Genomic DNA, 25,912 nt, shown 5'->3' with positions numbered 1-25,912 from the left:
AAAAAAAAATCTCTACCGTTTTTCATACACTGGCCTTTTTTTCCCTCTTTTTTTCATTTGAGTTCCCTGAAATGTTTCCTTTTGCTATTTTAGAAACGCTATATTTGCAATCTGACCTAAAACATTTTCTAAAGTCCATTAACTTGCAAAACAAAAAATTGTTTGGAAATGAAAACCAAAACTTCAAGCAGGATAAATGTCAAAATGGGACATTTAGACAATTTCATAACTCTTTCCCCTCAACATCTTTGAAGCTAGCCCGGCCCTGCAAAGTTTCAGTTTTGACAAGCTGGCATTTTTTTGCCACAAAACATTTGCTGGCACTAGGCCCCTTGTGAATTCAAGCGAACAGGCTCAACCTGTCTTGATACAAGCCTCCAAGCAGACGGTAGCAGAAGGTATGGCACTGACCACCCTTCCCGCCATTAGTCTCATTAATACTGACCAATCAGAGCTGTGAGAGCAGAGTAGCAGAACTCAGGGCATGCAGGGGTCCATGTTGTAGCTGTAGGACCGTAACTCGGGGAACATGATACCCTGCTTGGGAGAACTGATGGGTAGCAGCTGCTAGGAGGACAGCATAACCAGGCGTATGTTGGTACACAACGCAGTGAGGGAAAGCACAGACTAATCAGGGTCTCTTACTACACTCCACTAGTTGAAACCACCTTGCTTTGCTCATTTCAAACCCGCTTGGATAAAGTGCCCACAAAAACAGGGCAGGGAATGAAGCTGGCTGCTCTGGCAGGAAGTAAACTGGACACCTCAGAACCGAAGTCTTTCTAGCCTAGATACCGATGTAGGAAATCTGATTTGAAGTCTCCTGGTACGAGAGCCAAGCATGTCAGATTGACAAGAACTGGTGTTTCCCCTTTCACCTCTAAGATAGCAATTCAGCACCCTGCCCTGCGGCAAAAACTCCTCCACAGCTGGATTTGGTGTACTGACCTTGAACCTTAGATACAGGGCCGATAACATAGGCTCAGTAGAGAGAGAGGATAGTGGTTCAGACATGTTGAGAAAAAGCTGCTGGCCCATAGGTAATCTGTGTCGTTTCAGTTAGTAACACAGATTTTTATCAATTCCTTACAAATGGGGCTGTAAAGCAGACAGACTTCCCTCGTGTTTCACCAGCTCTTTAGCAAACTGGTAAAATCTGGCTGTAAAATTTACCTCCTAGAATGAAGCCTCTTTTCCCAAAAACACACTTAAAACAGTGGGGAACTGCGGGTTTATTTTCTAAAGAAATTATTCCTTTGTGGGAATCAACTTCTTCTTGCTTTCATTTGCAGCCAGCGGCAGGGGCTTTGTTTCTGGATGAGTCCAGGATACTCTACCCCATGGGCAGGCTGGGTTTCCAGGCTGAACCGGTGACATTACGGCCGCGGCTTGTGCGGAGTGAGTGACAGCCACCGGCCATGACAGCCCAGGGTGGAGTCAGTGATGGAACAGCCGCAGGTTGGTGTGAATGAGAGTTATTCCCAGCTCGTTGCATGCTTCGATCACGACTTGGTCGGCAGCTGAGCCAGAGGGGGCAGCAATGAACTGGACTCCGCTCTGGACAAAGATTGGGAGAAGCAAAAGGTTAAGAGATGAAAAGCAAAAGGAACTGCACAGCGAAGCCACGAAGCAGGGTACAACCTGCGCAGGCTCCTGCTCTGCTCTAGTTCAGATCGTCCACCCCCAAACTCGCTCTGTATGCCTGCGGTGCAATTCAAAACTCATGGCCGGCCCGGGCTGTGAGGATGTTTAACTGCAGTATAGAATTCCAGGCTTGAGGTCTGGGACCCTCTCACCCCACAGGATCCATGCTGGGACATCTGTGCTGTAATTAGAGAGCCCCTTAGCCTGAATCAGCTGGCAGGGGCCAGCCGCAGATATAGACGGACCCTAGGAGTCCTAGATATGGACCAGAACCCCACAGCGCTGGGGGCTAAACAGCCACAGTAGAAGAAGATGGTTTCTACCCCAAGGGGAGACACATGTGGGGCTGCGGCAGGCAGGGAGTCTGTCCGAGGATCCCGCTGAGCCGTGGGACGCTGCATGCCCATGGTATCGTGGCACAGCGGATCTGGAGGGCCAGATTCAGCCCCCGGGCCATATTTTACCCACTCCTGGCCAATGTCAGTGGCGATTATCGGGCCCAGCTCCACGGGGAACCGGTGCTCCAGAAAACACTTCCCTTAGAACTCAGTCGTTCTAGTCAGCCCGTTTCAAGGACAATGTGTATAAAATGCCGGAACATTCTTCAGTGCAAGGAATTAGCTCGGAAACAAAGCACCCAGGCATTCCCTCATGTCAGCCTGACGCCCGGGCCTCCCCACGGCCTTACCCGTTTAGCTCGGTCCACGTTATCCCGAAAAGGGAAGAAAGCGTCCGAGCTGAGGGAGACGGCATCAAGCTGGCCAATCCATTCCTTCTTCTCCGCCTCCGTTAGCTGGGCGGGAACCTCCTCGAACACGGCCTGCCACTTAACCAGATCCTCACCCTGCAGGAGCACAGATTATTTTCACACAGGTTTCCCCCTCTAGACAATGACTTCAGCAGATGGACATTGGCCTCACTAAGCAAAAAACCCTAATCCGGCCCCGGTTATTACCCCTGGCGTCCTAGGGGCTAAGAGTGCAAGCACGCTTAGCATGGTGAAAACAAGGAATTCTTCCTCTCCCTCACAGAAAATCAGGCGCTATGATGCCAGACTGGGATGAAGGGAGTGGGGGGGGAGGGACTAAGGAACAGGCCCCCCTCAGGAGTCAGGAATCCCTACCCTGTATATTTGTCAACACGGCTCCCACCGGAAGCTCCGCATCAGCAGAGCCTGGCTCGCGGTGAGGGAAAGTCCTGGCCCGTTACCTCGCCGATGGTCCCGGTGACATACTGGTCGATGGCATTGGAGATCTCTGCCCTCTTCACCCCGGCTTTGAACCTCATGGCGAGCACACGGGGGTGGTGTCTGAGCCACCAGTGGTTCGCCTTGTCGCCGGCAAGACGCGTGCAGTGGATGCGGGACTGCTGGCCTGCCCCCATACCGATAACCTGAAGCAGAACACGGTAATGAATGCGCCCATCTCTGCACTGGGGCCTTTATGCGAGCGGCACTAATCCCAGAGCAATTAGAGAGACACACAGCTTCTGGGGGGCCCTTCCTTCACGAGGGCAGAGAACAGCCTCAGAGTCCGTCCCCAGATGGTGGTGATTGCCCTAAAAATACCTCAGCCCTTCATCCTGCCTTCGGGACAGATCCCAGTACTTAGGACTCCACCAGGCCTCCGGAATGGGGTTCTCCAAGAGCACTTTTACCCATGCACAACAAGAAGCAGGATGGGCACAAGTAACCAGGACTGGCACCTTGCTGAGGAGAACAGGTTCTGTCCATAAATATCTTTACGTCTCTCCAGGTTCAACTACTTACACCTTAATTCCCCACCCCACATTTACTCATTTCTTGCTCCCGTAACCTAAGAACTAGGGGGTCACCAAACAAAATTAATAGGCAGCAGGTTTAAAACAAACAGAAAAGAATTTCTTCACACAGCGCAGTCAACCTGTGGAACTCCTTGCCAGAGGACTTTGTGAAGACCAGGACTGTAACAGGGTTCAAAAAAGAACTAAATAAATTCATGGCGGATAGGTCTGTCAATAATTATTAGCAAGATGGGCAGGAATGGTGTCCCTAGCCTCTGTCTGTCAGAGACTGGAAATGAATGACAGGAGAGGGATCACTTGATGAGTCCCTGTTTCTGTTCACTCCCTCTGGGGCATCTGGCATTGGCCACTCTGGGCAGACAGGACACTGTGCTAGATGGGCCTTTGGTCTGTCCCAGTCTGGCCATTCTTATGTTCTCTTACTTTTGTTCAATCAGCTAGATCTCAGACACAAAGCCTACCTGATCCCATAAGGATGTTTGTGTGTCACACTCACTCAGTGCGTGCTGGTTACTGGTTATTATTTGTGCTACCATAGCACCTAGGCGCCCTAGTCACGGACTGGATAGTTAGCGTGCCGAGAGCTGGAGAAATGGACAAGTGGAACCCGGCGTGCAAAATTTAGCACTTTCTGCCAAGGGAGTGAAACTGCCGAACCACGAAAAGGTCTGATGTAGGTTTGGCTTTCATCTAAAAAGACAGGAATGAACAGGGCGGGTGAGGATTCTTGCCATCCTCCCCGTTTTGGGAAAGAGAATTCAGGTCTGTGTCCAGACCACCCACATGAGTGTGATCTTTCCAATGCCACCGTGATCGGCATGGTAGAGACCGCTCTAGAGAGCTTAGATGCAACGTCTGGCCCATTGCAAATAAGCCCCAATCTTAGTAGGAGAAAAATAAAGTATTCACACTGGACAGCTGGTCTCTCACATCAGGGCTCCCCTTGAAACAGCAAAATGTTGCAGCTGCCAACACTCTTCCTGTTCTGCCAGCTGCCAGAAGGGAGGTTAAAAATAGCTGCATGCTAAGCCTAGCCCTTAGTTAGCGGGATTGCTGTTTAATACCAAACCGGGCCCCCGGGAATACTTCTTCCAGGAGCAACATTTGAAACGGGACTTTTCCAGCCACCGAGGATGAAAGAGGCAGTGTAGCCAGTGCGATGTCTCACTCAGTAGAGAGCTTTTTCCTTCCAGCTCGGTACATCCTGGAGTTCAAACTTTGGAGACTCTTCTGGTCCTGACAGCAGTTTGCACTGCTTAGCTAAGTGGGCCATTAACCCCACACCTCCATATGCCACGATGGGGCGATATTGAACTAGCACTAAAAAGCCACCCGCTGAAAGGGCTGCCCTCTCCATCTCCCCGCAAGCCAGAGGGCCCGTTGCACTTTTGCAACGTGGCTTTAGTCACAAATCCTGCCCACTCCGGCCCCAACAACTCCTGCTTTCTGCTGGGTATGTCACTCGCACCCCCAGGAGCAGCGCCCCTCCCCCTGGTCCACATGGGGGTTGAAACACTGGTATCACACAGAAGAGCATGCTGGGAAGTCATTGGCGCAAAAGCCACTGAGTCGCATGCTATCAGGACACAGCACAAAACGACAGACTAGGTGGTGTAGTTGTGCGCTGGCTGTCCCGTGTAGCCTGGTTCTTTGAGGGCATTCGCACACAGGGCGAGACTCGGCCCGGGCTTACTGCTGCTGGCCCCACACCCTTCAGTTGTGTGTGTGTCTGTATGTCTGAGATATTAATGTGGCCCCCATCCTTGCAGTATCTGAGCTCTCTCAGTCCTCCAAGAAAGACCCCCACCGCACTACTGGCAATGCTGTTAGTCCCATTTTACAGATGGGCATGGAGGCACAAATGCTATGGACCGGTGGGTGCCCCATGTCCACTGATTTTAGGCGCCTCGCAGAAGCACTGTGCGCCCCAAACTGGAGGGGAAAGGGTGAATGTAGGCGTAAGAGGCTGGTTATTCCACCTGGAGGGCAAGCCAGGCCTGAAGAAAGATGAAGCCCAGCAGAGGAAAAGCTGGCTGAGGGGAAAAAGCAGAGGCCGCTCAGAAAGAGGCTGCGGGGAGGGAACAAACAACTCTTGGCAGCGGAGAGACCTGACTGAAGAGTTAACCAGCCTTGCTAGCGTGGAGGACGGGTGGTGGAGATGCTGTGTTGCAGGTCCTGGCTAACGCCTCAGACTTTCCGACTCAGTGAGACGGCAACAGATGTGAAAGCGATACGCCAAAGGCAGCGTAGAAAGAGATGGATCGTTTGCCTTTTCCTTCCTCCAGATGCAAGGACTTCACCTTTCCCCAAAGGCATAAAACACACCTCCCTCAAAGAGTAAAGGAAAGATCTGGGTTGACACCCAATTATCATTTGTTCATAATGAACTTACTGGTATGGTCCCAAAGGGGTAGCCATGTGAGTCTGTAACGTTAAACACAATGAGCAGTCCTGTGGCCCCTTAGAGAGACACAAATATATATCTAGTATCCTGAGCTTTTGTGGGCCAAGCCTACTTCCTCAGATGAGATGATCTCGAGGGGAGGGCCACCCACAAAAGCTCATGATACTCTCTACACTTGGAACCTGACAAGACGTATTAGCGGCCATTCTGGCTGAGTGTACTCCCGTGAAGCTGTGCTGTGTGGTTACCTGACCGTTCTTAGCATAGCAAACCGAATTGGACTGGGTGTACTTGACAGCGATGGTGGCCACAATCAAATTTTGGACAGCAGACTCCGGCAGCTGAAACAATGGAAAGGGATAGTGAATGGACTGCTTACTTACACGGGATTTGTAACATTCTGCTATTGGCTCTACACCAGCACACCCAGAACTACTGCATATACTTATACAGTACTAAATGACGACAACTAACCGATCTGATGGTCTACTAATGTCATCAGTTTTTGTAGCCCAAACCAACCCTACACTCAGGTCCCAACAGTCAAACATGGTCCCTAATCCTGAAACTATTCATGCACTTGCTTAACTCTACACAGGTGAGTTGTTCAGATGAATTCACCACAGGGCAAACCTCTCTAATCTGGCACTTTCTGGTCCAGAAAAATCCATGGTCCGGCATTTTAGTGAGCCGGATGTCCACTTATCATGGGTGTGGCCAAATTTCCCGCAGTCCCGTAAAGTTTGTTTATAACCCCCAGTCCTGGCTCTCAATGTTCTGTGCTGTTCTTTAACTCTAATTCCTCAATGTCTTCTCAGCACTCAGTAAGCAGTGGAAATGTTGGTAATGCTGCTAGAAAAGACTGACCTGCAATCCGTTAAATTCTCTGGTTTGGCACTAATCAGGTCCCTAGGGTGCTGGACTAGAGAGGTTCAACCTGTACTCACGTGGTCCAAGCTAATCGTGTGCTTACGTATCTGCCCGACCAAGACCACAGCTTGAAAAGCTTGTCAATTTTATTTTACACTCGTTCCGCTACTAATTTGTTAAACTGTTTTCCATTTGCCACGTTATTCAACTCACCTCGACGTGTTTGACTGTTTCTACATTCATATGTGTCTGCTATTTTACAGCGTGAAAGCAGAACACATTTAAAACACATGGAGCTAACGTGCCCACTGGTAATGTGGAAACCATCTGCAAATGGAAGAGTGGTCTAGCAGTTTACACAATGCAATGCCAACAAAGGAGACTACTAAACTGTGACTTGGAATGACAATGGTTTCTTCACCATATGGCTGTGGAACTATGAACATTTAAAGAGCTTCCCACTTACAATCTCGATAATGAACAATAAAGAACTTCTTTTACTCAGTAGCTACAATGAAGACAATGGCTCTGTTTGCATGACTAGATTTTGCTGACAGCCACTTACGCTCTGCCAGAACATTGTAAGGTCACGTACAACAGAATTTCACTTCCTCTCCTGACTGGAGCCCACCAGTTCGCCCAAGCTCACCTCTCACCAATTCCCTTCCACTTACATTTTTGTTTTTGCTAACGATGTTCTTGAACAGAGAGCGGTCAATAACACCATTGTTCCTCTTCTGCGCGAGATGCAAACCAAAGAGAGTCCGCACCTCGTTCTCATCTGGCTCGTAATCCAGCTCCATCTGAAAGCAGACAAATAGAAAGTAGTGAACTTTCCGATCCAACTCCCAGCAACGGCCCTCTCAAGTCGGACTTCCTGCAGGAGTTTGCTTGACAGAAACGTCAATTGTTTCCACAATCCGAAAGAGAGGCGGGGTACGAGGACGGGATGCCAAAACACAGGTAGTACCAGCAAACTGCAGCACCAATTTATTAGCACCAGAGTAGGAAGTATCACTCCAAGGGAGAAGACAGGGGAGAGGAGCAGGCTCACTGGATGTTTAGAGGATAGGGATGACTATGACCCATAAAGATCCACATGCAGAAAGGACCCGCACAGAGCTGCCCACGCCCAAGAAGAGGGCAGCCACCTTTGTAGACTTCCCCCACCTTTGAAGGGGCATAGATACAGCATAGGGTAGGCTCGGGGAATGTGCATTGTCCTTCCACTCGAACCCTAACTCAAACACCAAGCATAATGTATCTCCACAGGGAAGTCAGTGACAAGCCGAGATTGATGCTCTCCTACACTGGAGCTTTACCAGTTACCATCCCTGCAAAACTGATTAAACTTGGGAAGAACCAGCCTCCAAGACAGCCTGTAATTTCATTCCTGCTTGCCCTGAAGCGCCTGAGCCATCTTCGAGCGATCCTTGGTTAGTAACCCTTGGAATTCCGTATGTGCTGTGGGAGGGAGTGAAGAGAGGCAGCCTGGCATCACCGGAGTTAAACAAAGCCTTCGGGCTCAGCTAGCCCCACCCCACTTTACCTATAGCCAATGCCAGGCCTGGCGGGAGGATAAAGCCTTCGGGCTCAGCTAGCCCCACCCCACTTTACCTGTAGCCAATGCCAGGCCTGGCGGGAGGATAAAAGGAAGGAGCCTGGCTCAGTTAGGGGCTGACCAGCGAGGAGACAGGAGCGTGGTTCCGCAGTCTGCAGGACCTGGGCCAGAGCCCGCTCAGCTGGCCAGCCCCAGGAAACAGTAAAACTCCAACCCCACCTGCCCTGGGACAAAGGGGGAGAGGGAGCTGCTAGAAACCTCCCTAAGAGGGGAAATCTGGACTTTTGGGACCACGCCCCAAACTTAAGGACTGTACTAACATAGCGGGCTGGAGTTCCTAGTCCTGGGGCACCAGCGACAGGGGTCTGCATCCCTTTCCCGTTAACTGATTCCGGGGCCTAACCACTAGACTACCCTGCTGCTGGGGAGACCTGGCCACATGCTGCTACTTAGGTTCTTAGCTCACCTGTGCATGGGATAGGAACTACCCAGGTACAGTATAAAACCTCCTCAAGAATCCACAATGAAACTGGCAGAATTTACAGTCTCATGTGAGCATGGGGATGGTAAATTTGCATGATCTGGCAGTATTGTATTAAATATTTGACACGCAGAGTTACCAACATACCATGGAATCACGTAGTCCCATCGGGGACAAACGGCCTGCAGTGTGCGCATTCCTCATCACATGGGATTCAAATGTATCTCTTAAAAAACGGCTTGTCGCTGTCTTTGGCCTTACTGAGAAATTGACTTCAAGATCACACAGACATTGTTTTGTTGTTTTAAAAGTCCACATGCGCTGATGTAACCAATTGCTCATTATGGGCATCTCCATTATTAATGACAAAGCTGGTGAATTTCACAGATGACAGGGGAGGAGTAGCTGAGTGTCAGGAACAAGGAGGCGGGGGCGGGGGGGGGGGGAGAGGTTTCAGCAAAACGGAGAGCCGTCCTGGAATTGTGTTTCTGTAAAGTGCTGTGACTAACGTGCACGTCATCACAAGAATCAGTGGAGAGAGACATCACAAAGTTCCCTGTTAAATACAAGCTCCTACCTTCGCGGACATGCCCCTCTGTGAAATTCTAGACCCTGCAGGAATCTGATCTCAACCTGAATCCCAGCCCAAGGAGCTGAGCAGGAGCATTACACGGTGTGCGGTGGGCTTCGGGCCAGGCCCTACCGGTGTGTCGTTCGAGCGCTGTACACTCCGTGGTTTGTATAAAAAAAAAATTCCAAGCGGCATGGAGAGAGGGGAACAGAAAAAGCAGCTTATCATGAAAATGGAGCAGAGATGGAGCTTTGGGTGGGATGGGAAGGCTACTTTCTGAGATCATCAATATCCCAAAACACGGAGAACACCCACCTGGAGGATACAGTAAGCCCCATTTTTCTTTTTCGAGAGGATTTTGAACGCTTCCTCTTCATAGCCGGGTGCCACCACACCATCAGACACCTGCAACACACCCACACGTTAGCGCCCGGGAGAAAGAACAACACTCATATCCAATTTCAGAGGCTGTCATTAGAAATAAATGAGAGGCCTGAGCTGAAGCCAGCAAGAGTCACTGGACTTCAGCAGACTTTTTGGATGGGGACCGGAAGGGATCAAACCTGCAAACACTCGCACAACTAGCATTGCAGAGGAGACTAAGCCGTTCAAGGACAATCGGAGTCTCAGCTGCTCTGGGCTTGCTGGACACAATCACCGTGGTTAGGAGCCACAGACAACAGGAGTGTGTGGTTTCCCCGTGGAAGGCAGTGGAACACTTCCCCCACACACTTCCTGTGGATGAATTCATTCTGTCCCTATTTGAAGCAGGTGGCTTGTCATGCCTACTGTACAGAAGTAAGGTGTGTATCACGTTCTCGTTACGTGAGCCTCTCTGACGTTCAAAGTGATCAAAGTCCTGGTACCTTTGTGAATCTTGGGGTCAGAAGAGATGGTGGGTTTTTTGCAGTTGGCAGAGTTCCTTTTCTAAGAGCATCAAACCCTGGTTTACACAAGGGAAGTGGTACGTATATTTGGAGCAACACCGTTTGGACCTAATGCTTTGACTGGTCAGAGACTGACCGACAAAGAAACCCCACTTTCAAAATCATTCCTTGCGGCAAAGGATACGTTGAGGACTCATATAATGACCAAATGCTGCCCCAAACCACATTAAAAACTGACAAAGGTGGTTTATTTTCATCAGGGCTACTTTCTTCCCTTTTTAGACAACCCTCAGTGACACAGAATTCAGCCCAGAACAAATGCTAACACCCACCTGTTAAGTATTGACTGACTGATTTAACTTCGCACTCACAGATGCTTCTATTGTAGTGGCATGTGCGAGAAGGCTCGGTAACATAGGCAATGGTGAACCCCGCAGAATTAGAAGCACTGCAGATCTGTGAGCTTAGCCCATTGGTAAGTAGCAATCTAGAAATCCACTTCACATTCCCAGGGAGAAGTAGACAGGCAGCTGTAGAACTACTAGCAATTCCCCACCGGTGGGGAGGATCACTTGATAATTCCCTGGTCTGTACATGCCCTCTGGGGCATCTGGTATGGGCCACCATTGGAAGACAGGACACTGGACTACAGGAAACCCCTGAGATGCTACCGCCTGAGTTCCGACCCCCTCACTTACAACCATTTTTGTAAGTGCGGAAGGGGCCCAAACCACCCGACTTACGTCCTAGGCCCGCATTTACGATAGTGCATGACACCTATCGTAAATGAGGGTTCAAATTACGATGCCTCCGACTTGCGAAGCTTCCCCAAGAACCGATCACATTGCAAGTCGGGGGCTGCCTGTAGATAGATCTTTGGTCTGACCCAGTCTGGTTGTTCTTTTGTGCCATCAGAACTGTTTAATTTTCTGTTACTATAGGAGTAATTATCTGTTACACAAACAGGAGTTCCATGACTTGCTTAAGCGGTGAAGTATGATCCTGCCTTAGAAGTTAGTAGTTTGTTCAGTTTTCACATTTGCCACCACTGACTGCATATGAGCTATACTTACAACAACAGATGGGGCAAAAAAAATCAACACAGGTATAAATTCTGCACCCAGGATATGAAGTTACCTGAATGGACCAATAAATAAAAAGAACAGAAACAAAAAATGGACTAACAAAAAAAAAGTATGACTTGGAAAAGCCATTATGACTAATCAGTTCACCAAGAGCTATGCACCACTGCAGGATAACTTGTTCTTTTACTAACCTCTCTGGAAATGATTTTAGCTGTAGGGACATCACAGATATCAGAGAGGGCGATGAAGTCACCAAATGAAGACATCCTATCAGCACCTGCAAAAGAAGGTCAGGAGAGTGATTCATCCGCCGCCCCCATGCAAACCCTCCCACCCCTTCATGACTCAGTTTGAAGTCAGAGTTTGCTAATTTCATCACAGAGCAGAAGAAAGGGACACTGAAGAATCCGAAGGAAAAGTCTCAGCCAGTCTTTCTACCGTAAAAAACACACCCTAAAATATTTCTGTAGGTTCACGTTTTCCTCCTCCGCGTTCTCACCTGCAAAGCTTCTGTAATGAACGTCTCATGGAACACTGACCTTTCTAAGCGAAACCAGAGGCAGAAATGTATAACAATGATTTTGTATTGTATCTGTCATGAATTAGTGCTCATTAAAACCAGAGACAAATCACACCAGAGGGCATTGTGGAGACTTCCCATTCAGTAAGGTCAATGCTCTTCAGTTTTAATCAGCAACAACCTAGCCATCCTAATCAAATGGCAGTCATGTAGTAATGTTTTACATAAACAATGACCACCACAGTTGAGATTTTATCTACCTTGCTTTTCCTGGAATATGAAGGACAATGAGAAACTGACATCAAAATATCAGGAGCTGAAAGTTGAGCCTCTGAGAAGGGGCAAACGGATTTTTAGCCTTCCTTTTTCTGGTTGCTGTCTATACTTTTAACCCAAATATGAAATAAACAAGCGGGAGAAAAGATTTCTGTGGGAATGATTCAACAGGCTCCCAAGCACAGTTGAGGGCTGAGGGCATCTGATCCAGTTCTCTGGTTGTCTCGATTCTGCCGGCAAACACCGGAAAAAGCGTTCTTAGATATCTAAAGTGAAAACAAGATGCGGTTGAACTAGTTAAGCTCACCTTGACTTGAGAGCCCATTCTGATTTGAATCTACGTTCCAGGAGAGGCACCTGGATAGTGCATTAATCTGAGTTTAGACCTTCTGGAGAAAAACCTAACATACAAGAACTACCAGGATCTTGTAAATATCACCCTGCGCTTGCTAAGAGAAGAACCAGTGAACCCCCGACACATTGTTCAGGAGAATGCTCTTCTCTGCTCTTTGCACAAGTTATTTTAGGACGTGCCATCCCACCTCTTGCTCGTGCATACGCAGTGGCCAAAGGCGTCAGGCTCTTGTGCAAATCGTGCACCATACAGACTTGAGCTTCTTCCACGGTGAGCGGCAGCCCCACAGCGGCACCTGGTGGAGGCAACCGGCAAAGATCGAAGTGAGAACTATATTCTGGTCCCAATGCTTTCATAGCTACACCGCTGCCAGGGTCTATTAAAGGGGGAGAAGTCAGGCGCCGCAGTAGCATTCCAAGAACAGAGGAGTCTTCGTTCCTTCCAAAAGCCGACTAGCAAGACGATCCCCTCTTACCTGCAGGGCTGACGTGTTTGAAGGAGGTTGCTGCAGGAATGTCCAGCGCCCGCTTCAGCTCCTTCACCAGTTGCCAACCATTCAGGGTATCACATAGGTTGATGAAGCCAGGGGAGCCATTCAGAACTACACAGAGATCATAAAGGCATGTGAAAAGGTGAAAGCCCCTCTCCCCACGGAGCCCGAACCCGGAGTACAGGGCGTCCCCGCTATAAGTCGCCCCAGGATACGTTGGTTCCGCATGCTTGCGGGAACTGTTCTGGTTTAAGTCCTCCCATTCTCTGCTCTTCCGTCACGCCAAAAAACTACAGACCGATTCACGCAAATGGAAACCAGCCGCGGGGAAAAAAATTCCCCGCTTGACGTCCTTTCACTATACGTCCACTTTTTCTGAATGGATCTTGGACGTACAGCGGGGACGCCCACTGCAAGTGATTTCAAATTGAAACAGCTATGCATAGAATTGGCCGTTACAACAAGGCCACCACTGTTTTCTTTTAGGCACACCGAGCAGGTAAGGAAAGAACGAACTGGTTGCCTGGCACAGTGGACAGCACTGAGCGCACAGAACGAAGCTCAAGGTTCGATAGGACTCCCACAACAAGGACAGCCCTGCAGTTAGCACACTGGGCAAGGACTCAGGAAAACGAGGGGGGCAGGAGAGTCAATTCCTGCCTCTGGACAAGCCCCGTACCTCAGTTTCCCCACATGTAAACGAGCAAAAACAGTCCTACCTATTTTTGGCTCTCTAAATTCTAGCAGTGTGGGGTCCTTGTCACAGAAGTAATTAAGGACCATGGGAATACATTATTTAAATACAGTAATTTCTGTTCCCTCTATGGTGGGTCTTCTTAAAAAACCACGGGTTCTTTTTAACTAAGCCAATATGGCCTCCATTCAGTAAAGTACTTAATTTTGCATCTAACTTAAACACACAAGTTGTCCAATTGACTGCTGCAGGATTACATACTGAGGTAAAGTTAAGCAAATGCGTCTCAGCAAAGCACTTACTCCAGACCTTGAATCAGAAATGCTAAATCAGACGAAAAGCACAATCGCTCCCAGCACCAAAAATGCGAAACAACCCCTAAGTATTTTAATACTATCACGCCACCTGCATACTCCAAATTATACACACAGAGAAACACCTGTGTCTGGAGTAGGAGGATAGGGAAAAAGTTATTCTGGTGTTCCTGATGGAGGCATGGACACCTGAAACTAACATTAATCTGCAGACGTGCAAGGCAGATTTGCTATCAAATCGGCTTCCAACTCCTGCGCGTGAGTCTCCTAAGAGGGCATTCAGTTAAAACTACAAGGAAATGTCATTAGGACCATTTCTTAACTAGCATACTGCCTATGATGAGACATGACAGCCAGATCTTCCAAACAGAGACACTGCAAACACAATTACGGGGAGACAAAACAAAAGAGGGTCATGCTATTATCACGAGGATAAGGGAGAGCAGCAGAAAACTATCTGAAACAGCATGAAACAGAAGAGCTGTCTGTATTAAAGGATTCACCAGAGAAAGAAATGAAAGTAACTGCTGGGAGAAATTTTGGAGACCGAGAAGAAAAGAAGGGCAATAAATAAGACAACAAAGAACATTTTAAGAAACGATAAAAGATTTTTCTTCCTTGATTTTAGTAATAAGTTAGGACAAATTAGCTGCTGCAACTCAGTCCTGGAAGAGCGAAGATTTACACCAGTTCTGGCTGTATTCTTTAATATGAAATTACAGTCAAACTTGCCGAAACAAACAGAGACTGTAGACACCAATTTTCCTCATGACAGCTCCAGTCTCTCGCTCTGTTCATTCATTTAATGCCAAGTGCTTCTTACTCAGCAACAAACTTACTTAGAGGCCTTTGTGGTGTGGCATTCGAACTAAGTAACTGCAAGACACGTCAGTCCCCAAGCAAATATCATGCCACAGAACAAGTATACTTCTGTAATGGAAACAAATCTTTCAAGACGTGAGTACTTCAAGTGCATCATTCTACTTCTTTCCAAAAGACAGAGTAGAAATATTTATCAAACACTCTTGCCTTTGCTGGATCATTATTAACAATTTTACCATCTCCACCTGGTAAATGGGTCTAGACCAGGAGTGGGCAGATGCTTTATTTACACATGTGTCCTCGGGGACAGCCGCTCGCAGTTCCCATTGGCCACGGATCAGCGTTCCCAGCTAATGGGAGCTGCGGGAAGCGGTGTGGACTGGAACACTGCTTTTCGCAGCTCCCCATTGGCCAGGATCTGAAGCCAACGGGAGCTGTGAACAGCCGTACCTGCGGACACAAAGGTAAATAAAGCATCTGGCAGCTCAGCAGGAGCTAAACCTGGCGAACTGTGTCCGGCCCAGGGGACACTTATCACCTACCCTGGTCTAGACCATTTCTAGGATTTATTTAATTCCTAATTGTTTTTTGTATGTTCCACTCTCATGAGCAGGCCTTGAAAAATGGCAGCGAAACTTACTCGCCAGCCCCGCACTGCGCATGCGCAAGACCCACATTGCGCATGCACGTGCCGCCGGTGAACGGGGTGACCGGCTGAAATCTACTCACCACGGGCGAGTAGATTCAATGATTTGTCGAGCCCTGCTCATGGGGATAGGGAAAGAAAACTGTTGCAGAGAACTAGCTGGAAAAGCATAAAACCGAAGCCCTCTATAATGAAACACAGAAAAGTACAAGTAAAAAAATCCTAGCAAATGAGGCAGGCATTGTACTGGTTCTGCCTGACCCTAGGAAAATAAATACATATATTGCTCTAGGCTCAGGCAGGACTAATCAAGCACCAATCTTACTCTCTCTGGACATCCCATAGTTCTACAGGGGAGCACACAGCCAAATGCTTCCCTTTTAAAGCCACAGGGCACAGCTCAGGGAGGCATTTCCAATTCAAAATCCAAAACGTGTTTTCCACAGGTCGGGCTCAGCTGCGGCCGCTTAGCCAGTCCGGCTTTCTTACCCGTCAGAGGAAGCTTAGGCCTCAGCGTATAGAGCTGCGCAGGGGTCTGGTGGGGGTTCATGCCGTACCGCAGAGGAAGCTGGGAGACCCCCTTGCTGTACTCTTTCCTGAAGTAATCGGAGATCGCCGTGTCGTACTGCGCAGTGTGGGTGAAAGCCTGAGGACAGACGAGGCAAGATGGTTGGGTTTCCACGGCACTCTCCTCAGAGAGCCCCGCGCTGTTCTAAGGCACGACAGACCTTCAGTGCCAGATGACGCCGGGTTTCCAAGGAGGTGTCCTGGCTTTGAGAGGCCTTCATCTCTTCAGCTACAGAGGTGTAATCGGCGGGGTCACACACGACCGTCACGCGGGCGTGGTTCTTCGCAGCAGCCCGTAAGAGGGCTACTCCTCCTGCCAAAAAAGAAACCCAGAAGTGTGGGACACTTCTCTTCCATATCCAAAATACCTAGCACCCCACCTCTTAGCCCTAAACCAGAAGCATCAACCTAAGGGCTCGCGGCTCCCTTCTCTACTAATATTCTACACGTGAGGATCTCAAAATCCTATACAAACGGTCCTGTGTATAAGCTTTGAAATCATCTTTCCTTCTTAAACCCACTTGCGCTCAGCTATTAATATACTTTGGCTCACACAAGAAGCCCGAACCTTGCGAGAGACCACAAGGTGACCAGATAGGAGAGATTCTGAATTATTGTCTTTTCATGGGATGCTGAACAAGGCAAAGCCAGTCCTGTCAGCTTAGTTACTAACATGAGGCACAGAACTGCACATCAGAGAGAAATTCTCCTTCCCACACCCTCCCTACATAGCACCAAATCAAGGGTCCCGCCAAATTTCACAAGAGAGTAAACTGTGTACAAACACAAGCCCCTGAATGTGTAACTGTTCCTTGCAATGGAATGACTAGTGATGCTTCTTGGTACTTTTAACTGTCACTTTTCTTCTCCAAAGCACCTATATTTCACTGTATTGATGTGTGCTCTGGGAAAACACTTCACCTGATCTCTAAGTTGCAAGGAAATCTGCCCAATTTGCCACTTATAAATAACCCCCCTTTCATACACACATGCTGCTTCAACAAGCTAAGCCGCACTCTTCCATCAGCTGTATAGCACGGCTCAATCAATTAGAAGAAATCCACGTTATTTTCAGGATTCCATTCCTCAAAAGCATCCCACATTACATCCCGTCACCCCAAGTTAGTCAACATACGTCTGTCCTCAGCTGGCAATTGCCAGAAGAAACACAGTCGTACAGATCAACCGAAAAAGGACTCAACGAGTAACAACCGTCATCATCCCGGCTGCAGAGCATTATGGATGCATGACATCTCCCTGGAAGAGGGGGAGAGGTCACAACCAGATCCGAGATCAATGTCTTTCTTCAGTTATCACTTTGCCCACTGGTATCACACCAGCCTTCAGTGAAAGGTTTCTCATAATAGTTTCCCAGGGACTTACCGATGTCGATGTTTTCAACCGCCTCCTGTACAGTGACATCTGGAGAAGACACGGTCTTCACAAAAGGATACAGGTTACAAACCACAACTCTGGAATTGAAAGCGGGGGGGGGGGGGGGGGGTAAAGCGTGGGTCATTCATCAAGAAGTAGGGCAGACAAGTTAGGCTCAGCTGTTCCCACCATAATTTTTTTTAGGACCCATTCCTTTCTTGATTTAAAACATTCGAGTGAGTGAGAATCCACTTGCTAAATTCTTCCAGTGATTAACTCCACCGGGCTAATCATTTTTAAAATAAGCCTTCCATCTTCCAGGCTGTCACACTTCACCAAATGCCATTCATTTGGGCTTCCCCATATTTCTAAGCTCTCAAAGGTTGCACCCCTGAAAATGTCTCATGATCTGTGGTTAAATGTGCCGCGTAATCAGACATTTACCGCACGAGGTTGAACTCCTGCTTGTCCATATCCGCTTCATCTTCTGGAATATGACGAGCCAAGATTCCTAGTTACAAAAACAATAGGTTTTTTAACAACGGATAATTAAAATGGTCTCAGCATCTTTCTTCAGAAATGTTTTACCAGAGATTGGAATTCCATAAGCACATTCTGATTGTGTGTAAATTACAACAGCAGCAGCAAAAGTCACATCGTATTGGCTTTCTGGCTGCTCAAATGTCACTAATAGATGTCCCAGTTCTAAATCCCAGGAGAACTCCACGGGCCGAACACAACTGCCACAGAACAACTGCACGGAATTTTGAAATACGGGAGCTGTCCAGAAAGGCTTTGGTGTACAGGTAAGGAGGAAAAAAAGAGACCCATGACCCAACACCACTAAAACAAATGAGGAGGTAAAATGGAGCCTGGAACAGAAGGAGACAGGTGAACAAGATGTGCAAGGAATCCAGAACGGAAGCTCCCCTGAAGAGACCCTACTTTTCCAGTCTTCTTAAGAGTGTGAAAGAAGATGGCCGATGGGTCCGACCCTACAGATCCCAAGTGCTGCAATAGGAGATAAAGCCGCAGACGGCTCCTTGGGTGGACTGGCCAAAGAACCAGAGCTCTTCCAAAAGCCAGAGCGCAAATCAGCCGCAACGCACAAGGAGCCAGTGACGCTCACAGAGTGCGGGAATCACTCGCCAAAGCCGAAGCTGCCCTGGGACCTCGTTCTGCCAGCCACATCCATCTACGGGCCAAGTTCAGTGGAGAGCCATTCAGTCTACTAGGAGTCTGCAACGGAAGCCACACGGCGCGGCAGGAAGGTCTCCACTCTCAGGTGCTTTCAGAGCAGAGAAGCTCTGCTCCCCGCTGAAATCCGGGCGAAGTCCTCTCCTAGCGGGCAAGTGCTACTCCCAGGATGCCAAGCCCGTTCCTCGAGGACAAACCTCAGCTACAGAGAGGGACTGCCATTGCACAGGCAAGACCCTCCTGGCAGGCTCCTACTCAGGGAACAATCCCTCCCTGTCGCTGAAGTGACAGGAGCATCCTGGGAGGAAGGATGCTAGGTCTAAGTGCCACGCATCCTAACGATGCAGCTCCTGCTGACGGCAAGTGGGTTACAACTGAGTGACCTGCACCCTCATCAGGCCTCATTCCCCAGTTCTTCCACCTCATCCCCGGAGGGGCCATCCTGCAAGCCGCCCCACCCCCCTCCAATTTCCGTTTCAAAATGGAAGCACGCCAGCAGCAACTTACCAGCATGGATTGCGGGGTGCAGGGTTTTCACACGCCCCCCCAGCATTTCAGGAAATCCGGTCAGGTCAGACACGTCTCTGGTCCAGGGGAAAACAAAACATTGCAATGAGTGCGTGGCAAGCCGGAGTGGTCACCCAGTATGTTCATTCATGGCGTTATCCGGTCCCATTGAAATCAATTGGGAGTTTTCACATTGGCTGCAAGGGGAGGAGGGTCAGGCCCTAAAACCTTCAAACTTTAAAGGGAGACCCAAGACTAGGAAAGCCAAAAATTAGACTTTGCACAGAGGAAAATCATGACTTCTCCCTCTCCAACCATGGTGTAACGGGAGAATGATTCGTGTACCCTGTACATTCACAAGACTGGAGCAGAGGAAAGGCGTGATAGCTAGGTTATTCGTGTATCACAAGACTCAGCTTTTATCCATTATTGCAGCCTTGTTGTGAAGGGCTGATAGACCTTTCAGAACAGGGTGTCTTCTGGAAACACTTCCGCGTTAAGGTTGGTAGGGGTGACGGTTCCATTACGCCTGTATCTCTCAACACTAACTAGCGAGACATTCCTAGAAGCAACTGTGATGAGCAGAAACACACTAGGAATGCTCATTGAACGCTCTTCCGCAATTTAACCCATTTCCCACATTTAAATCCATATTTTATGTAAAACCTACATCCAATGCAGCACAAAAGAGGAAGAACGTTGCTTCAAATCCACTCCTCCCAACACAACGAGCGGCTCCCAAAATAAATCAATCATTCTAATGGGCATCATCTGCTCTTCCCACGAATGAAAACAAAGCATGTATTTTTTGTAGTCCAATTAAGCGGCTCCGCGCAGTTATTTTGTGAATGGGCTTTTACAGTGAACTAACCGAGTGCAGCAAAAGCCAAGGCACCGTGACTGACCAAAAATAAAGTCACTATTGATGTTGTGTTTTTTATTTAAGACAGAAGACACGGACTAGATAATCTAATAAGAGCTTATACAAAGGAGCTGTGAGATCAATCTTAAAAGAAAAATTATGTGGGGAATATGACTCAGTCCAGCAAGGTAGGTATTATTTTTCGGCTCACAGACAGAAATTCAAGGTACCAGCACCTAGGGATGTAAATGGTTAACCAGTTAAGTGGTAAGCCTCACCGTTAATGGGGGAGGCTTACCTGTTCCAGTTACCTGGTAGGAGGCTGCTCCAGCCTGGGGGGCCCATGACAGGCAGGGGCTGCTCTGGCCAGCCGGACGCAGCAGCCCCTGCCCAGCTCCCCCCGCTGTAGGTTACAAGCTGGCTCCCTGGGAGCAGGCCTGGCAGGGATTCCCTGGGAGCTGGCTACAAAGGGAGAAGGCGCTGGGGTCTCTGCAATATAAAGCTTATTTAAACTGTATACTGCCGAGCCTGCAGTGGGTGTAACTGCTGGGATTTGCAGCGGCTACATGGCACATTTTTAAACAAACACATTTTTGACATCCCTACCAGCGCCGTTCCTTCTGCAAAATGCGCCTTCCCCACCCCCGCTGTTACCCAGGTCTTCAAAGCTAGCCGTAGCGAACGCATTCGAAAACAATGAATTTGTTTTCCCAACTCCTTCGCCTCATGACTGCTGATCATGAGAAGGAACAGAACACTGGGGAGGGAAGGAGACTAACGTGACCGTCTCCACGTAGAGTTTCTCAGAATCAAAATGTTTCCTCAAAGCACAGGACAAGCTGGCGAGTGATTCTGCACGCCTCCCTTTTCAACAGAGGAGCCCTCACACTTTCGGCAATGCAGGGCCCTCAAGGGTGAACCATGCTGGCCTCCCGAACACGAAGGGCACTCTCTTGCCACTTGCGACAAGCCTGGCCACTGTTTTCAGGCAATTTGTTAGTCTCGGCCGTAAGGGTGGTTGAGAGCAGAAAACCTCCAAATCCCCATAAAACCTGAAGCATTTCTACTCTGTGGCTCATCTATTATCCAAGATGGGGCAGAGACCAGTCTGAGCTGGGGCTAGGGCCCGATTTCAGATTTCAAGATAACATTTCACCTCAGGGGAGAGGAACCGGATCAGGGAAAACCCAGGACCACCTGGATTGCAGGGACCTTCTTTTCCCCCCACCAGACACCACACACATTCCCTTGCATGAACCTTCTTTGGACTCAATCAGTCAGCTTCCAGCCAAGGAGCCAGACGCTGTGTCTCGTTGCTTTTAAACGGTATTTTCCCCCTCCCCATCTCTTCCAACGTCAATGAACTAACCAAGCAATTTGTTTTCAGGAGGTTTTATAGGGTGCGTCTACACAGCAAAGTTATTTCGGAATAACGGCCATTATTCCAAATAACTATGCAAGCGTCTACCCAGCAATTTCATTATTTTGAAATAATTTCAAAATAATGGAGGGTTTACTCCAACTTCTGCAAACCTCATTCTATGAAGAATAACGCCTATTCCAAAATAGCGATTTCAAAATAAGGCGTGTGTAGACGCTCCACTGCTGCTATTTCGAAATAGCCCCTAACCAGGGCCATTCTAAGTTATTCCTCCTGGGGCTCTAATGCCAGGTCGCACGTCTACATTGGGAAGCCTGCCTCGGACTCATTTTGAGGCTTCCCTGCAGTGTAGACGTGCTATTTCGAAATAAGCTATTTCAGAATAACTATTCTGGAATAGCTTATTCTGAAATAACTGTGCTGTGCAGATGTACCCCAAGAGAGAGCTCTTACCTCACATTCAGACCGGCTTCTCTAAGACAGTTTGCTGTTCCTCCAGAGGCAACCAAAGCCAACCCAGAAGAGCTGAGACATTTTGCAAATTCCACTAGGCCCGTCTTGTCTGAGACGCTGAATAACGCTATGGGGAGAAGAGAAGAGAGCAAACATTCTGGTAACACACTGGTGGAGTTTCCCCTTTACCACACTGCATAATGTAACAGACTTGAGGCCAAACTTGAGAATAACCTCACTAAACTTGATTTTTGAAATCAAATCTAGAAATCACTCCTGTCATACTGAGTGTCCAAATACCGACTGAGTCCGCTGCCTGGCTAAGTAACTCCAAAATCTAACAGTATAATGAAACATTTGCTTGTACTCTCGGACGCTATGTTGGCTACTAGATGAAAACAAAATTGGGACTAGTCTAATTTCATCTGGAAGAGCAACATACAAGTGCGATTGTTTTGGTTTTTTTGCACTTGAACTGAATGTCCACAACTGAAAAACAAGGCCAAAATAGCAGCTTGCTATTGGAAAAATACCCAAAATATTTGTGGATATTTACAAAAATAGCCACGTGCTTATCTCACTTGGTTTGTGAACGCTACTGGAAACTTTATAGCGGAAGAACAACAGAGTCTATGAATGGATTTATTAAAGGTGGGGCATAATGATTGTGAAGTCTTATCTATTATCTTAGCAGTGCAGATTAATGGCACCAACAACCCATTGTTTACAGATCCAACACGCTGATATCATTAGGCTTATGTTGTGAGCATTTGTCTCTGAGTAACTTTATGCATGTGTTTGCAGGATCAGAGAATGTCTGCACTGAGTAGCAACAAAAGCAGATGCTTCTGTCATGAGCAGTGCTAATCTAAGTTCACCAGACTTGATAGATGCTTTACGAGCATTTAACACACACACTGCTAGGTGTATCTTTGTTTCATGATGGCTAAATAACAGAAGGAAAAGGTTAAGTTACTCACCTAGGGCTCCATAGCAAATTACGATCAGAAATTTTGCATTTTCTATTGGGTGGGGGAAATGCAGGCCCAGTCCTCTGCCCTAATCCCAAGATCTTAACAAAGGCCCTGCTCTGAGATTTGCATCTGCACATGCAGACCCCTCGACACCCGAAGAACTGATTGTTCAGGTGGACTCTGAATGTTTCCAAGAGAGGACACCAGGTCCCAGAAAATCAATGGGCAAGTAATACTAAGGAGGGAAGCATTCATTTTACACAGGATTCTAAAGGCGCTTCTGGGTATTTCGAGCTGTATCTCCTTCCGCTTCTAGCCAAATAACTTTAAAAGTCAACAACCAAACCACCTGTTCACCTGGTCAGCATAGCTACCAGCGTGTGATCTGGGTTCTATTCTGCTCCAGATCTCATACTAATTACTAACCAAGGCCATGCGAGCCCCCTTGCAGCTGCCAACATCATAAAACCAGCCCCAGGACTGAGCGGCAGGACCCATACCAGTGGGAAAGCATCTCCAGCTGACATGGCCCTGTGCACACAAGAATTGGTGCCAGCAAAACTTACCTTGCTCTGGGGAGTGGAAAAAGCCCCACATACCCAGAGCGACAAAAGCTTTGCTGACCTATGTGCTTAGTGGAGACATGGCCTAAAGGCCATTTGAACAGTCATGGCGTGAGGCTAATTCAAGGTCACATCGCAAACCCTGGGTCAGGACCCAGCACTGGGTCTCGCTGCTGTAGGGTGGCCTGGTGACCAGTGGGTATGCTAAGGCAGCTTTCCTGCCTATCCTGGCGCTGCGGACTTCACTGCATCCCGGAAGTGGCCAGGACAGGTGGGGGGCCGGGGGGCTCCATGCGCTGCCCCCGCCTGGAGTACTGTCTCCACACTCCCATGGGTGGGAGAGTGGGTGCACAGCTGCCTGCGGGCCTCTGCTAGGGAGTCAGACAAGCTGCTTCTGGGGCACAGCTTGGTCTGCGGTGTCAGGAGAGGCAGGAAGCTGCCTCAGTGCTCCCCTTGCACCACTGCCCAAGAGACCAACCCCTGCCTCCACCTTGAGCACCCCAAACCCCTCCCAATCCAGAGCCCCCCCTGCACCGCCGACCCCTCCCAATCCAGAGCCCCCACTGCACCCCAGACCCCTCCCAATCCAGAGCCCCCCCCTGCACCGCCGACTCCTCCCAATCCAGAGCCCCCCCGCACCCCAGACCCCTCCCAATCCAGAGCCCCCCCGCACCCCAGACCCCTCCCAATCCAGAGCCCCCCCTGCACCCCAGACCCCTCCCAATCCAGAGCCCCCCCTACACCGCCGACCCCTCCCAATCCAGAGCCCCCCCGCACCCCAGACCCCTCCCAATCCAGAGCCCCCCCGCACCCCAGACCCCTCCCAATCCAGAGCCCCCCCGCACCCCAGACCCCTCCCAATCCAGAGCCCCCCCGCACCCCAGACCCCTCCCAATCCAGAGCCCCCCCGCACCCCAGACCCCTCCCAATCCAGAGCCCCCCCGCACCCCAGACCCCTCCCAATCCAGAGCCCCCCCGCACCCCAGACCCCTCCCAATCCAGAGCCCCCCCCCCCGCACCCCAGACCCCTCATTCCTGCCCCCCAGAGCTCACACTGGAGTCAAACGACAGAATTACGTGGGGTCCCTCGCATCAGCCTTTTTATTCAACAGGGTGGGTAAGAAAATAGTGTGAAGCCCCCAGCCCAGGGGTGCCAGGCCCGGGCCGTGCAACCCCCCCCCCCCCCCCCCCCCCCCCCCCCCCCCCCCCGCGGGCTGCTGCGGCTGTCCTGTCCGGCCCGGGCGCGCGGCCCTTACCCTGCTGCTGCCTCGCGGCCATGTTCCCGGCGGCGCGTGGCTGGGGGGCGGGGGCTGCACGCGGGGCGCCCCTAGGCAGCGGGCGCGGGAGAGGAGCGGTGCATGCTGGGAGTGAGGGGCGGACCCGCGGGGGGGCGGGGCCTGCGCTGCCGCAGAACCTCCCGGGGCTGCAGCCTGGCCCCGCCCCGCCCCGCCCGCAGCAGTCCCGCGCCCCGGGGGCAGGCAGCGCAGCGGGGCCTCCCCCGCTCTCCAGCGGACCCGCACCCGGGCTCTTCCCCAGGCGGCCCCCGGCTTCAGAGCGGGTGGAAACGTGTCCGCATTGCAGCTAGAAAGGGGGGGCTGGGTGTCAGTGTAAAGCCCAGGAAATCAGCAACGACACTCATGCCAAACCCAGTGCCCCAGACAAATAACGCGTCCCCCCTACTGTCCCATAGGGGGAGCGAGAGAGCGTCTTTCTACACCGGCTCCATCTGAAGTGTAACATGGAAATGTTCTTCACACAGCCCATAGTCAACCTGTGGAACTCCTTGCCGGAGGAGGTTGTGAAGGCTAGGGCTAGACCAGGGTGTAACAGTAATAGAGAGGTAGCCATCTTAGTCTGATCTTCCTAAAACAACAGGGAAAACCAGGCAGCACTTTAAAGACTAACAAGATGGTTTAATAGGTGATGCGCTTTCGTGGGCCAGACCCACCTCCTCAGATCAGAGTTGAAAAGAGAACTAGATAAATTCATGGAGTTAAGTCCATCAATGGCTATTAGCCACGACGGGTAAGGAATGGAGGCCCTAGCCTCAGTCAGAGGATGGAGATGGATGGCAGGAGAGAGATCGCTTGATCATTACCTGTTCAGTTCACTCCCTCTGGGGTACCTGGCATTGGCCACTGTCGGCAGACAGGATACTGGGCTGGATGGACCTTTGGTCTGACCCAGTATGGCTGTTCTTATGTTCTTAAATATAATTTCTGAGGATGCAAAAAGCCATTTTTTAAAAATAGCCAGTCTAAAAAAATTATGTTGGCAGTATCCCCTTAAATGTACGTAGCATGCAACAATAGTGATCAAAACAAACATCCCTTCCCCAGGGTACCAATGGACCATGGGCAGTAGTGGTTCTCAACTGGGGGCAAGGCGGGGGCGGGAGGGGGGGCGAAGGTACACAGAGGTCAGCCTAGGGGAACCGCAGCTGGTTTGCCTAGTTTAACAATAGGCTGATAAAAAGCACTAAGAAAGTCAGAACAAACTAAAATTTCACACAATGACTTGTTCATACAGCTCCAGACACTGAAAGGTAAGTGCAGCATTTCTATCCCACTTGATTTATGTTATAATGATATGGTTAAAAATGAGAAAGTATGGATTTCTTTTCAGTAATGGT

At 49.5% G+C, this 25,912-nt stretch overlaps 1 protein-coding gene across 2 annotated transcripts; it reads right to left on the bottom strand.

Moving 5' to 3' along the window:
- Window positions 1–1,214: 1,214 nt before the first annotated feature.
- On the bottom strand, window positions 1,215–24,676 carry ATIC (5-aminoimidazole-4-carboxamide ribonucleotide formyltransferase/IMP cyclohydrolase). 2 transcript variants are annotated; one of them, XM_075933956.2, is made up of 16 exons: window positions 24,537–24,676; window positions 21,744–21,870; window positions 19,048–19,124; window positions 17,788–17,854; window positions 17,353–17,441; window positions 16,131–16,282; window positions 15,892–16,048; window positions 12,912–13,037; window positions 12,624–12,731; window positions 11,477–11,562; window positions 9,629–9,718; window positions 7,375–7,503; window positions 6,079–6,171; window positions 2,854–3,036; window positions 2,333–2,488; window positions 1,215–1,557 (listed from the first exon to the last, which is right to left on the bottom strand). In XM_075933956.2, the coding sequence occupies exons 1-16, from the start codon at window positions 24,556–24,558 to the stop codon at window positions 1,438–1,440; spliced, it is 1,782 nt and encodes a 593-aa protein (XP_075790071.2). In that variant the 5' UTR covers window positions 24,559–24,676; the 3' UTR covers window positions 1,215–1,437. The 2 variants fall into 2 exon arrangements, with proteins under 2 accessions (XP_075790071.2, XP_075790072.2); XM_075933957.2 differs by lacking the exon at window positions 24,537–24,676 and adding an exon at window positions 23,144–23,241.
- Window positions 24,677–25,912: the final 1,236 nt, after the last annotated feature.

The sequence above is a fragment of the Pelodiscus sinensis genome, chromosome 7 (genome assembly GCF_052426305.1).
Source record: "Pelodiscus sinensis isolate ZL-2025 chromosome 7, ASM5242630v1, whole genome shotgun sequence".
Taxonomy (NCBI): domain Eukaryota; kingdom Metazoa; phylum Chordata; order Testudines; family Trionychidae; genus Pelodiscus; species Pelodiscus sinensis.
This window is presented reverse-complemented; position numbering and strand designations above follow the sequence as displayed.

Excerpts from the sequence above, each read along its gene's own strand:
- ATIC (XM_075933956.2), bottom strand. The coding sequence starts at position 24,558 with ATGGCCGCGAGGCAGCAGCAGG. Across the intron at positions 21,871-24,536 it reads GGCCGCGAGGCAGCAGCAGG|CGTTATTCAGCGTCTCAGAC; the intron begins GTAAGGGCCGCG and ends TTCTCCCCATAG. Across the intron at positions 19,125-21,743 it reads GAAGCCGGTCTGAATGTGAG|AGACGTGTCTGACCTGACCG; the intron begins GTAAGAGCTCTC and ends CCCCTGGACCAG.